The sequence below is a fragment of the Hyperoodon ampullatus genome (assembly GCF_949752795.1).
Source record: "Hyperoodon ampullatus genome assembly, chromosome: 11".
NCBI classification, from domain to species: Eukaryota; Metazoa; Chordata; class Mammalia; order Artiodactyla; family Ziphiidae; genus Hyperoodon; species Hyperoodon ampullatus.
In genome coordinates this window covers 100,628,423-100,643,083 of record NC_136924.1, presented here as the reverse complement: position 1 = coordinate 100,643,083, position 14,661 = coordinate 100,628,423, and the positions used below count along the sequence as shown (strand labels likewise).

At 36.8% G+C, this 14,661-nt stretch overlaps 1 protein-coding gene across 2 annotated transcripts in view; it reads right to left on the bottom strand.

Moving 5' to 3' along the window:
* The window catches only part of ERC1 (ELKS/RAB6-interacting/CAST family member 1), a gene marked incomplete at both ends in the record, with an annotated part of 344,584 nt that overhangs the window by 189,652 nt on the left and 140,271 nt on the right, over positions 1-14,661 (bottom strand). For both annotated transcript variants that reach the window (XM_079715876.1, XM_079715877.1), the window contains one exon: positions 3,303-3,434. In XM_079715876.1, the coding sequence (XP_079572002.1) occupies positions 3,303-3,434 (132 nt within the window). The remainder of the gene's footprint in view (positions 1-3,302; positions 3,435-14,661) is intronic.

Here is a 14,661-nt window from a genome sequence, read left to right as displayed (position 1 = left end):
TCTGTGACATAAATCACAGCAAGATCCTTTCTGACCCACCTCCTAGAGAAATGGAAATAAAAACAAAAATAAACAAATGAGACCTAATGAAACTTAGAAGCTTTTGCACAGCAAAGGAGACCATAAACAAGACGAAAAGACAACCCTCAGAATGGGAGAAAATATTTGCAAATGAAGCAACTGACAAAGGATTAATCTCCAAAATATACAAGCAGCTCATGCAGCTCAATATCAAAAAAACAAACAACCCAATCCAAAAATGGGCTGAAGACCTAAATAGACATTTCTCCAAAGAAGACATACAGATGGCCAAGAAGCACATGAAAAGCTGCTCAACATCACCAATTATTAGAGAAATGCAAATCAAAACTACAGTGAGGTATCACCTCACACCAGTTAGAATGGGCATCATCAGAAAATCTACAAACAACAAATGCTGGAGAGGGTGCAGAGAAAAGGGAACCCTCCTGCACTGTTGGTGGGAATGTAAATTGATACAGCCACTATGGAAAACAGTATGGAGGTTCCTTAAAAAACTAAAAATAGAATTACCATATGATCCAGCAATCCCACTACTGGGCATATACCCTGAGAAAACCATAATTTAAAAAGACACATGCACCCCAATGTTCACTGCAGCACTATTTACAAAATCAGGTCATGGAAGCAACCTAAATGCCCATCGACAGACGAACGGATAAAGAAGTTGTGGTACATATATACAATGGAATACTACTCAGCCATAAAAAGGAACAAAATTGAGTCATTTGTTGAGACGTGGATGGATCTAGAGACTGTCATACAGAGTGCAGTAAGTCAGAAAGAGAAAAACAAATATCGTATATTAATGCATGTATGTGGAACCTAGAAAAATGGTACAGATGAACCGGTTTGCAGGGCAGAAGTTGAGACACAGATGTAGAGAACAAACGTATGGACACCAAGTGGGGAAAGCGGCCGGGGGGTGGGGATGGTGGTGTGCTGAATCCGACAACTGGGATTGACATATATACACTGATGTGTATAAAACTGATGACTAATAAGAACCTGCAGTATAAAAAGCAAACAAACAAAACAACTAATACTAAACTTTCTTTGGGTTATTTGTATGGAAATATGTTAATATAAATGTTTCAGACATTACATGAAATTCATAAAAATCTTATACGTTCTGGTATAATGTTATAAGTCATAAATTCTAGTTATTACTTTAAAATGTATATCTCAGAAATAACTAAATTTCCTTGTCAACTGCATTATTATGAACTTTCATCAAATCTTTAACTGTGGTCATTTTTAAGTCTTTTGTCATTTACAGACAGTTCTTGGTGTACTCTGATGCTTTTGCAAATATGTTCCTATAAAAGGGTTTCATCATCAAGGAATTCATAGAAAAGACTCTGACAAGTACAGGTTTCTGGTAACTGACTATACTGCTGAACTGAATGAATAAGCATTTTCAGAACTCTAATGGAAAACTGATGAACTCATAAAAGTGCTAACAAAAGATCAAGATGAAAAAAAAATTAATTACATGGGACTGAGTGAACTGATGAGGATGATTATAATTTTTGTGACTTTCTGTTTGAATTAAAAAAAAAATCCCACAAGGACTCAGAGGCAAAAAATATACAAATCAATTTTCACTGCAAAGTAAAGGAGCTGTTACAGTGGAGGATTCCTGGACTGAATGTCAATATTACGACATAGTGTGAGTGTGTTTCGTGTTTGGTAATTGCAATCATTGTTGCTTTTGTTGTGGTCATCCATTTACAATGCTTGGTGTCAGTCTATTTATCTCTTGTAAAAATAAAATACAGTGTGTGTGTGTGTGTGTGTGTGTGTGTGTGAAAAAAAGTACAAGAAAAATAAATAAAATAAAAATACAAATGGCTTATTAATATCAATCAATCAGCCCCAGAAAGCAAATTATAAACAGTTCACACAATAGCTTAAAAAAGAACATGTAACAGCAGTCTATATACCATGACATGATTTATTATTAATTGCCAAAATTTCTACATGATCTCTGGTATGTAAGACTTGTCACTAAACAATGATCCCAAAGCAGAAAAAAATCTTTACAGAAAGACAAAATGGGGAACATTTTGAAAATAGAGGGAAGAATGTAAAAAAGGTAAAATCAAGATACAAAAAAATCCCTCTTTACCCTGGAACAATGGTTGACACTACCCCTTCTCTGAGGCTCTCCACTACCCAAGCTCTGTTTAACTGTACATTAATAAATATTCAAATAGAAAGTGGACCGAGACATTTATCTAAGAATAGGGCACTGAAAGAAACTCATTCTGGAAAGATCAATTTTCCTTCAGCTTTGCTAATAAATGTCAGTTTGTCTTTCCACACTTGACACTAAAGAAACCAGATCCTTGTATCTAAGTTATGAGGGGACTCCCTGGTAGTACACACCATGACACGTCTGCTTTGAAAGGTACCCTTCTTCCTTGCTATGGAGCTACCCTAGCTCACAAGAGCACTGGTGGTCTGATCAAAGGGCTCCCCAAAAGATTCATGTCACCCTCTCACTGAACACTTTTTACAAATAGTTTGGCACTTACGTTTCTCCAATACAGAGATGGGAACAACACTGGAAAAAAGACACTCTTATAATGGGAACTGAGATTAGAGCCTTCACTTGTTAAAACTATTTCTTCCATTCAGACCTCCCACCTTTAGTTATTCTTCCTAATAAAAAGTTTAAAGCAAGGGTAGAGAATCTAAAAAGACATATAAAAACAGAGAAAACAAACAGAAACAGCAGAATTCTTTAACAAGTCACCTCCGGATTGAGATGCTGATCTGGGACTCCCAGGTGTCATGACATCTATGTCCTTCATACCTGTTACCAACCTCAACTTGTTGTAACTTTAACGGCTCTTGTGAACAAGACAGACTATAAAATAAATAAACCTTTTGCTATTTAAATCAACATCTGTGACTCAGAAGTGTTTGTGTTTTCCCATTCAATTTAAAAGCAGGGTTGTGCTCAGTCTGGTGACAGACAGCCAAGTTAAATTTCATCTCATCAGATGTGTCAGCATATACAACATCAATATATACAAGTCAGCCCCAAATATGTAACGCACAAATGACTGCATTAACATGAATCAATTCTTAATATGGCTATGTTTTAATTCTTATTTAACTCTAAATACTTACACTAGGTGAAGTGCTTTGAAACCCTGCAAACATACATTATGTACTGTTCACCTAAGCCATACTGGCTGGGCTTCACCCTCCTTTAACCAGCAGCACTGCCGTAACTGTAAAAAATCGCAGACCTGTTTTTCAGCACTGGTCCTGGCTGACTCCTCCTGTGCCAGCACCATCTCTCGCTCTGCAGTTATCTGTACACTTTCTCTTAGTGCTTCTTCCAGCTCTTCAATCCTGTCATCCTTCTTACGGAGACTGTCCTGGAAAACGACGGAAGACCAGGTGAAGGAGACTAATTAACTCAAGGAGAGCCCATTTATCAAGAAAGGGCTATGTGCTTATAAAATGTTCTTCCCTTCAGAAGTACATCTAGGCCAAAAAGATATGGACACAAAGGAAAGAATAAAACAGGGGAAGAGAGACGTAAAGAGGTTGAAGAAGTATATTATTAAAAGCAAAGGGTCAAGTTAGTTAAGCAAGAGAAACCTGTGATGGACTTTCTCCATAACACACAGAAGAAAATTGTTTGTGTTAGGCAGATAGGCAGCAGGGGCTTGATTATTTAAAAATGCAAAGCTGTTTTTGAACTACTCTCTAAACTGGGCTGAGAGCCAGCTTTGATGAAGCCTAAGTCACAAGACTCAATAGCTAAACACTCTCTCCCTGCAAAGTTAAGCCTAGATGAAAAAGTTAAGTAAACAGCATGATCAGTCAGATTATATGCTACATATAGACAATTGCTGGCAAATTCATTTTTTTAAAAAAGAAATGCAAAAGGAGATTTTTCCTAATGAATTCAAGAGAGTAAAGTTTTCTCTCAATCTCATATAAGAAAACTAAAAATAACTGTGATAAGTAACTGGTCTGGCTAAGGATGAGTAATTTGGTTAGACAACCAAAACCCACTAGGCCTAATATTCTACACAAGTCTAAGAAGTAACTTTTGGGGAGGTAAATATGGATTTCTACCAGAAAGACAAACAAAATCCTACAGGACTTTAAAATCATGTAAGACAGACGATCTTAAAATAAGAAGAAAAAATGAAACAGTTTTCAAGTAGTATGAAGAACTGGATTCATCAGATTACTCTAAGCATTTCTTCTTTAAATTCTTATAGAACCAGAAGACCAAGAATAAAGAGCTGCCTTTTATTAATAGATGAAACAAAGAACAAGATTTGTCCATTCATTCTCCAACTTTCTGAACACTCATATCAGCAAAAGATACCAAAGGATTTTGTCTTTTATCTATGCAACTCTTATTTGATCTTATTGTAGTTCAGTTTTCATAAGCACAAAGTACAAGAAAGTCCTTTTTTGACAACTCTGTCTTCAGAAATCTAGAACTGAAATCTCTCAAAGGTAAGTCAGATTCTTCTCCCAACTTTGATGGAATGGCATCTATTATTTAACATTCTTCCTAATAAAAAGTTGTTACATCTTTTGCTCTCTCCCATTTTTCTCAATTAAAAAAAAAGATTTAGGAAAAAGAATATTCACATTTTGATGATGTATGTTTTTTTTTTTTTTTTTAAGTTTTCATGCTTCTCGGAGATAATGTTATAAAATACTCTGATTTAGTCCCTAAGTAAGGTTCTGTTTTATGCAGGGCAGTTTAGCTACATCAAAAAAATGCTCTTTGTTGAAATCTAAATGCTTCCAGTTTGCTTGCCATTAACAGCGGAGTACAATAAGGGTTTCTACAACGAGGCCAAGCAGAGAGAGACAAGGAATGACTCCCGTGAAAACAAAGTCCAACATAGTTTCTCTTGATTCAAAGAAAATGAAATGTAACAGAAGAATTAAGTGGAAAGGAATGGATGCAATGATCGGTGCAGTTCTGTCAAATCCTCTAATGAGTAACTACATCTGTAGTAACACGGGATTCTGAATTACAGATTCCTGTAAGCAAACAGAAACACAAATGTTTCCCATTATCAATTAGCTGTGAATAGCTCAGTATTATGTTTATATCCAGCCTATTGCATCCTTCACCCTTAAACTGTCTTCTGGAGATCTCCTGAGAGGCTTCTGGTAACCTAACCTAAAATGAGGGTTATTCCAAATAACTTCCCAGGAACCCAATTTCAAGCAAACAGTTTACTTGCTCTTCTGCATGGGCCAAAAAACAGCTTTGAGGCTTTATCAATAAAACTTTTTTTTAGAGCGAGGATAATTAGTAATTTGTCATAAGGCAGATGATCAGTGCAGGTTTTCATACTGAAAGTTTCCCTGAAACCAGTGTTAAAACCAGAGTCTACCAGATGAGCTGTGTGTGCAAGGTCATTTATTTAAAAGTTTTCTGGACCTAATGGCAAAGCCTGGTTCAAAATCTTTCTCCATGACAAAAACGCAAAACGGAAGCCAAGTGAAACCACAAATAAAAAGAAAAGGAGAGGACTGTTGAATCATTTTTATGAGATACTGTAAGTCATGTTACATCTCAGTATAAAACTAAGTATGGGACCATCTGCTCTAAGGAAATCATATTAAACCAGGGCAGTAACGAGAAAAATGAAGATAGCAAATCAAATACCCCCCACCATCTTTAACGAAGTCCAACTACTGAAACCATATAGTGAATAAAATTTGGCTCTAGTTTTGTTTTTGGAATCTTAACAGATATCTGCTAAGGCAAACCAAGGAAGTTTCCTTTGTACTGAACAAAACCTTGAATCTATTTCATTTAATAAAATATTGAGCCAATGCCAGAAATAAATAGAACCTTTTAGTTCTACAAATATTGGAGCCCTAACCACACTGCTAGGTCATATTTATAATTATTCTTTCTTGTCCTCACTGTTTCTTCAAGGTTAAATACATTTTTCTGCACTTAGATTATAATATGGGTACTTTTTTGTAACGTTTAGAATACTAGAGAAAAGAAAAGATCTTAAAAAGTTTAGAAAGGGCAAAAATGATCACCCACAAAGAATAAAAAAATGGAAGGCAGTGGAATTTTTAATGGCAACACAGAAAACTAGAAGACAATTGAGGCGATGCCTTTAAAACTCCGAGGGAAAGATGACTTCTGATATAGAATTCTACATCCAAACTACCAATCTAATGTGAGGGTGGAATGCAAAGTCTGAAAAACTTGACCCCACATCACAGACCCTCAGAGAGCTACCAGGTCTGTGCTCTGTCTCAAATGCATGGTGAAGGGAACTGTGGAGGTGACAACGAGCCTGGAGAATAAGTACAGTTTGGAGTAGAGGAAAGAAATTCCAGGAAAGATGTTTCCAAGAAAAAAGTGCATGTAGAGATTCCCTGAGGTTAATTAATAAGGGATGATGTATTTTACAACAGTAACAATAGTGGGAGGAATGTCATGGTTGGAGAAAGGAATTTGGGAATAAACTGGTGATATGTATACAAATAACTAATAAAACAAACAAACAAACCAATTACCACCACCAGGAAAAACTACGAGTCCAATAAAGGAAATGAAGTCGTAATACAGTACGTGCCTTGGTCACAATAATGCAAAACTTGATATAACTATATTGGAAAGACAGAGAGGGAAGAATGCGGGGTGACTTGTGTAAAAAAGCCAATTCCTCATCACTCAGGATAAGAAGTCAACACATAACTAATGTCCAAATGAGAAAAATAATCAAATAACGATAAAAAAGTGGAAGTAAACAACAGAAGAAACAACCCAAATAGGTGAAAGTGGTCATCTCCGAGGGGCAGGAATCAAGGTTAGACAAGAACGAGGCAGATGAGCCGTGCAGTACTGCCTTGCTTTGTATACGATAGAAATATATATTGCTCTGAAAAAAATCAAAATGAAATTTAAAATGTTAAAAGAATAGCACACACTGCCAAGTAAATTAATAAGAATATAGAGAACTTTTGGAAATAGTTATAAATGTGGTGACTATTTCAGATACTGATACTCTAAACCTATTAACTATTTATCATGGAAAGAGAAGAGCTGACCGGACAAATGTGTCACAACTCAGTGCTAATGGCAAAAAGGAATACAAGTTTAAGAAAACAACATGTACGAATTTTAAGCCACTGTACTCTTCAGTTTTCTCTTCAAAAGTCCTGTGAAGACACAGAGAACAGACGTGTGGTTGCCAAGGGGGTGGGGGGATGGGAGACAGAGGGATGGGGAGTTTGGGATGAGCAGATGCAAACCATTATACACAGAATGGATAAACAATAAGCTCCTATTGTACAGCACAGGGAACTATATTCAATGTCCTCTGATAAACCATAATGGAAAAGAATATGGAAAAGAATGTACATGTATAACTGAGTCACTGTTGTATGGCAGAAATTGACACAACGTTGTAAATCAACTAGACTTGAATAAAATAAAATTTTTTAAAAGTCCTGTGAATTTCTTCATGCCAATAATTTGCATGAGTAGGTCAAAATGATGATGATAAATTCCTTTCCAGTCTTTAGGTAACTGTGGGATACTCCAAATAATAACATTTTTTAAAGGAATGATAATGTTGCCATAAGTTCTGCTATTAAACCAAAGATTCTGAAGATATCTAAAGCTTAAACATCTCAACAGCCAAGGTCTGAGGCCCAAGCCAAGAGGTTTCAAAACGGACCCCCATCCCCTTTTCTGTGCAAATGGTTTCATACACACATACACACACACACACATACACATACCTATAAAAATAGTAGTGAGTAGATTTCGGTGATAGAGTTTGACACAGAATTCTGGTGATAAAACTGCTCGTCTATACTATACTTAACAGTGTGTTTTGGTTTGAAGAGAAAAGTCTCTCATCTGTTCACTGCCCTAACTTTGAGCAGAAGTGACAGTGACCACCATATTCTCTGAATATGTGTGGCGCAATAAAATGTCACTTGGTAAAGTGGTGGACTTCAGAAACTGTGAAACACAACAGACTCGGTACACTCTCAGGCCCAGGCTCGAGGAAGTAGGGGATGCGCTGAGCCCCGGGAAAGTACTCCTTGGTGGCTCTGAGAGGGATCGTACCAAGTACAGCCTAAGGCCCTGAATGTGCTTTACAGTCTTAACTAGACTTTCTCTTTCAAAAAGTCCACATTCACCCATCTTCAACATAAATCATGAGGCAACCACACCACTCAAGTTTGTAATCCTGGAGAAATCTACACAGAACCTCCGAGATCCCTAATCCCTTCTATCCCTGGGATGCTCCACAGGCTCGAAGGCTCTGAGGCATCCAGAAAGCAGAAAGATGACTTATGGGAACTAAATGTAGATAGAGATTAAAGTTAAGTTCAAGAACTTCATTTCTGTTGTTCATACGCATTATTGATTTGCAGCTAGCCTGGAATAAAGTCATAACTTCTCATTTGTCTTGTCCAGTGCAACACAGCCACTAGCCACATGTAGCTAATGAGCACTTACAATGTGTCCAAACTAAGATGTGCTATAAATTCTAAAGACTTACTGCCTCCCCCAAAAAGGAATGTAAAATATTTCATTAATAATCTTCACATTGATTATATATTGAAATGGTAATATTTTGGATACACTGGATTTAGTAAAGTACATTATTAAAATTAAAGTCATCTGTTTCCTTTTCGTTTTTTTTAATGATGCTATTAGAAAATGCAAAATTATACGTGTGCTCACGTTGTATTTCTACTGGACACCACTCAAGTTTTTACATACGAAATGCATCTATAAAAGGCTATACAACACACCATGTTTTACATAAATTCATAACTCTTCTCTTAGTTCGTAGCCTGTCAGAATCCTTACGGAAAACACTGTCAAAAGCTCTAACAAGTGATTGAAAATTACTGCAGTGATAACATGAGTAAAAGAAATTCAAATAGCACTTACTGTTCTATCAACAGAGAAAACCAAACTGTGAATTGAAAGGAAAAAGAAAAATGCAGGTATGTGGCAGATCACTTTAGTACCTAGGACATAAAGTGCCCATGTTAGCTATTTATTATATCAATTTAACAAGTTACCTCAATACTTAGCAGCTTAAAAGAACAGTGAACATTTTTTGTCTCACACAGTTTCTGTGGGTCAGAAACTCAAGAGCAGCTTAACCTAACAGTCTGGTTCCAGGTTCTCTCCCTGGGGGACAGCTGAGATGCCTGCCAGGATTCAGTCCTCTGCCTCCTCTTACATGGTTGGCAAGTTGGTGATGACCACTGGCAAGGGTCCTGTCCACATGGCACCTGGCACTCCTCAGAGCAGGTGACCCTGGAGAGCAAGGCAGGGCATCCATGTCTCTTGTGTTCCAGCTTCAGAAGTCACATACCATCACATCTGACACTTTCTACTGTGCACAAAGACTAACCCTGCCACAAGACTACACAAGGCCACAAATACCAAGAGGTAAGGATGCTCTGGGGCCATCTTGGAAGATGGTTTTCATGGTACCCGAGGATATAGCTCCAGTACAAGAAAACTGGATTATCAACAAAGCAATGAAGAATGAAAACAGTGATTAACAGAACTGCTTCTGAGAGAAAAATAACTGTTAGGATAAGACAGCCTTTACTACAAAGACACAGCTTTTGTTATGAGATTATATTAAAGTGGAACCCAAATGATACCAAATTAAAATGAAATCACATACCTAAAATGTAAACGGCAGACATTCAGAAGACATCACAAAATTGGGTTATGGATCAGCATATCATTGGATATGAGATCAGCAAAATATGCATTCTGTCAGGAATTATTTAGAAGAAAGTCTGCAACTAGATTGAGTTCTAAGGAGAGATGTTTTCTTGTGATTATTGTAAACATCAGAGTAATCCAACTTAATTCAATAACAGTTCAGTCCTAAGAATACACAACAATATGCCAGTCAATCAAAGTTCAACTGAAAACAATTACTGGGTCAATGTTTAGAGAGCTATACAATAGAGGTTTATTAATACGTTTAGCCTCCACATTTTGGGGGAATTAAGCCAGTTTTTTAAGAAAATATGAGAATGAAATATTCACAGTCTTGCTGGCTCCCACTGAGTAAAGCCCTCTATAAACTCCTGATCCCTCATGGATTTTGATGATAATTAAGTCTACTCTTTACGCCAACTCTACTTCTTAGCTGGGGTCCAATGAGACCACTTCATTCACAGAGGAAAAGGTTCAACGCAGGTGGTTTTTGTGACTAGTTTTGGGGGGATGGTAGAGGGAGAACAAGAGGAAAGGGGAAGCTACCAAAGAATTTCTCATATCTTTAAACAAGAAGCCTCCTATACTCAAACGAGATTAGGGCAAAAGCTGTGACAGCTGTAACTTCACTCAGGCAACTGAAGAAGAAGACTGGACTGGACCCTTTAGCAAATCCCATAATCCCACTCCCCTAAAACACTCCTCTGAACTTTACTTCTTGACATCAGCTCTGTCAACATCAGCTATAAACCAGCTGTAAGACTCTATTCCCCACTGCCTTGCCTTCAGATCAAACGTTCAATAAGGAAAGCAAAGGCAAAAGGAAACAAGGAACAACAGCAATTAAAAATTATTTTTTTGTTCTCTTCAAATAGCTCCCTCAAAATTAAAAGAAAAAAAAAAGGCTCACTATACAGTAACATAAAAGAAATCACTTGATACGGACAGATCTCATTAAGCTTTTCTCAGCAGCAGAAGGAAGGTCACTGCAGATTTCATGAAAATCTGAGGGAACAGCCTCCCACGTCCACTCATCCCCCTGCCCTGGCCCTGCCAATGGAGGTCATTCCCTCAGCTTAACATTAAGAGCCACTTCCTCTGGGGTAAACACCGCTTACCAGAGAGTTTAACATGCTCTGAAAGATATTAATGTTAACTGCTATCCATTATCCTTACTGTGAAGAGACCGTGCTTCCTTCTTCGTCACCCTCAACCCCACTGCTATACCTCCTCCCCATCCCCCAAACATAAATACACATGCGGAAGATTTCATTAAAATCATGCAACAGGTCAGAATTCAATTACCAACTGCTCAGATGCTTAGTGGAGGGGGGGGAGTTGAAGCCAGATGCATTGATGAGGTCAATTTTAAGAAATGAAAGCTAGCCTAACACAGAGACAGAATTTGGTTACACACCAACCACTTTTTGGTTTAAGGAAATGTAAAGATATTTTCTCCCCCTATTCTCTTTAAAGTCCCTCAAATATCTCCCACAGTTTACATTGTTAAAAATCAAAGGCAAAACAAAAGCAGATGCATTTCATTAAGGAAATGGAAACATATACATATAAAATGATGCTTTATATAAATAACTTTTATGGAGCACCGAGTACAAATATCCCACATAGACTGGCCAGGTTCTCATCTTGAAAATTCTGGTAGCCGGTAACAGAAGTTCAGGCAAGGACATGGGGTTTACCTAATCGTAGGACACGTCTCCTCTGATCACTAATGCTTATTAAAAAGAACAAGCACAAATTTTCAAAGTCTTCCCCCAAAACCCCAAAGTCTTTTACTTAATATAATAAACAATTGATGTGGTCCATAAGAGGCTGTCTCTTGCCTCTGAGGTCTTGGCAAAGGTGCGATATATATACCTGTTTCTGCTCTCTCTTAAAAATAAAAGGAATCTCTTTGGAGATTCCACTTTCCAAATGCAAAGGAGGAGTTTCCACAATAACACAAAGGAAAGGATTAAACCATATGTTTCACTGAAGTGAGACCCTAGTAACTTGTGAGAAATTTCATGACAAATGTAACTTTAACCACTTACTGTTTTATGGGGAGCATTCCTGAAATAAGCTCAAATGATGTGATTAAAAGTTCCCATAGAAGAGGGCTAAACTTAACTGCAGGAAATAGCTTAGTAGGCTACACAATCATACTATCAATACACATTCTTTCAGTAAATTTCATTGGCTATCAAGTGGAACTGAATTTTGTCCAGGGGAAAACATGTCTACTGAGGACATTTCAAACATGGCAGAATTTCTTAAAGTCATTTTGAGACTTGTTTTGCTTTTTCCTAAATGGTAAGAAGTGGCACAGTTTGAGCTAAAAGCTTTAAAAATTTGCACATGTGCCAACAATATAAGTAGATGCTTTACCTGCAGGAAAACACAATTTTCAAGTTAATTTCAGCAACTATCCACAGGGTTGTAAAAACAGATGCTGATTTGTATGTACACTTTTCCTATATAATCCCTAACTCCATTTAATATTTGTTGAGAACTCCATAAAAACCCAGTTACGCTCATATTCTAGATAGAAAAAGCTCTAAGGAAAAAGCTAATCCAAAGCGAACAAAGGATATAGAATTAAATCTTTAAATAGGTCAAGAAGGTCTGTTAAGAAGAAGCCAAAATTTATTTTTACAAAAACAAGAAGAACATTAATACATCAGAGGTATCTTGAATGTGACACATCACATACTATTTCTGGAAGGATGTCAGATAATCAATTTTTTAAAAGGTTATCTTAAACTATTATCCCTATGGTCAATGGAAAAAGCAAGGATAAGTGGTCTTCATTTCAGAAAGAAAAAAAAAAAATCTCTTACCAAAATGGAAGAAAACAAATTTTTGTAGGTAGAGCAAATAAAATACAACTGTAAAGAAAAACACAAATGTTTCACTGATTCTGCATCTAAGAGGAGAATATGCCTAAATACATGTAAAGCTGCATTCCCCTATCTCTATTTCTATTCTTTTCACTTTCTTTGAACTTTATTCTTAATAGTCATTGGTCTCAGGAGAGCTGGCTCACAATGTTCTTTCAGCAGTCCCATTAATCTCCCTGACAGTCCTCTCTCAAGGTTAAATTCAGATACTTATCTTTGTCATAAATAAAAACAAAGCACCAAACCACTACTGATATGAGCCACTACCCCCAGTTCAGTCTGCTTTGCCGTATTAGAACCTGCAGTTCTGTCAAAAGACAAAGTGTCACTGCTGAAAGAATAAAAATATAAAAGGTAAACATCCTGAACCAAGGGAAGATGGCATTTCCTTTGTTAAAATATGCGAGGCCCTTAGAGGGTAAACTGTGAAATTTTAAAGAATATAGGGTGCTAAATATAATATCATCATACAAAATTTTTTAAATTTGTAACTAAATTTTTATTACTTATAACAATAATTGTAGCTGTAATTAATGAACAGCTGCCTCTGTAAAAGATTAAGAAAGGCTAAAAAGAAATTTTAAAAATAGCCCTTAACCTAAGGCAGATATAAATTAGTCGGGGTGGGGGGGCGGGGGTGGAGAAAATGATTAAATCACACAGGAACAATTCTAAAACAATGTATTGAAAAATATAAAACAATAAAATATAATTAAACATACAGGCTGAGGAACAGCAGATAAGACAATAACAAGAACAGGGTAGAGTTCATCAACAAAAGTTAATTTTAAGCCAGAATCTTCAGGCAGTAAAACTGGACATCCGCAGGAAGAAGACTGCATAAGTAGAAGAGCATAAATTAGAAAACCAATAAACTATATTTAAGGAACACCAACACTATCAGGTAGTATAGAATAGAGTAGCTATGCTAGTGAGTATCTCACCTAAAAATGAGGTTAGAAATACTTAAAGGATTTGGTTGACCGGAAGCTCCCAAGGGCAGGCTAAGATGCTTGTGAATGAGAGGTCTTGACATCTATTGATGCAACTGAAATCAATAAACAATTTTATAGAGAACCAACAATGGGCAAAGTACCAAGACAGGGTTCCCAAACTCAAATATACGGGGAAACAACACACAAACTAACAGCATATAATACAAGGTAAGAAAATAAGCCTTGAAATCAAAGCAGAAACAAGCTGTAATGGAACTGCAACACAGAGTGTGATTAATTCCCACCGCAAGGATTTAGGCAGGCTTTACAAGGGAGGGAACATTTGATCTGAACCTTAAAAGATGGGTAGGCTTTCAGTACAAAGCTTTTCTAATCCCAAAATGACCATCAGTCAAATCAGCTAAGATTATGCTTCCACATAATGCTTATTTGGGAGGCTCTTGTTGCTGGGATTTACCTAATTCCAGCTCTTCACGCAGCAATTACTTATGAATTCCACTACAGCACATCTTTTCACATATCCAGCACAAAAAAATGTTTTAATAAGCATATCTAATGTTCACAGGGGGAAAAAAATTCTTATTTATCTCTATATCCTCACAGCACTCAGCGGAATGACAATTCCACAATGGGCACTCAATAAATGTTTACTGAGGATAACCACAGATTATTCTGAAATCTGATGCAGCCAACTGCAGTGAAACATGGCTTACAGAAAATGTGAATGAAACAACGCAGATCTAAATGTAACTAATACAGAGCTAAGTTCTTGAGTAGTGGAAACAGAAAGCCTGGCAAAATTCGACACAGACTGTCAACAGAAGAGGCGCTATAATCGAAAAACATTATAGTAGGAAAAACATGATAGTAGGAAAGGCCTGTCACCAATCTGTGCCTCATTGCTTTTATCATTCATGTCCTTTATTTGTGAATATCAACTGGAATTGTAAAATAGTTTAAATGTTAGTATGCAAGGACCATGGCAGAAACTCTTTAAATACCCACTGTATAACCACGTCTT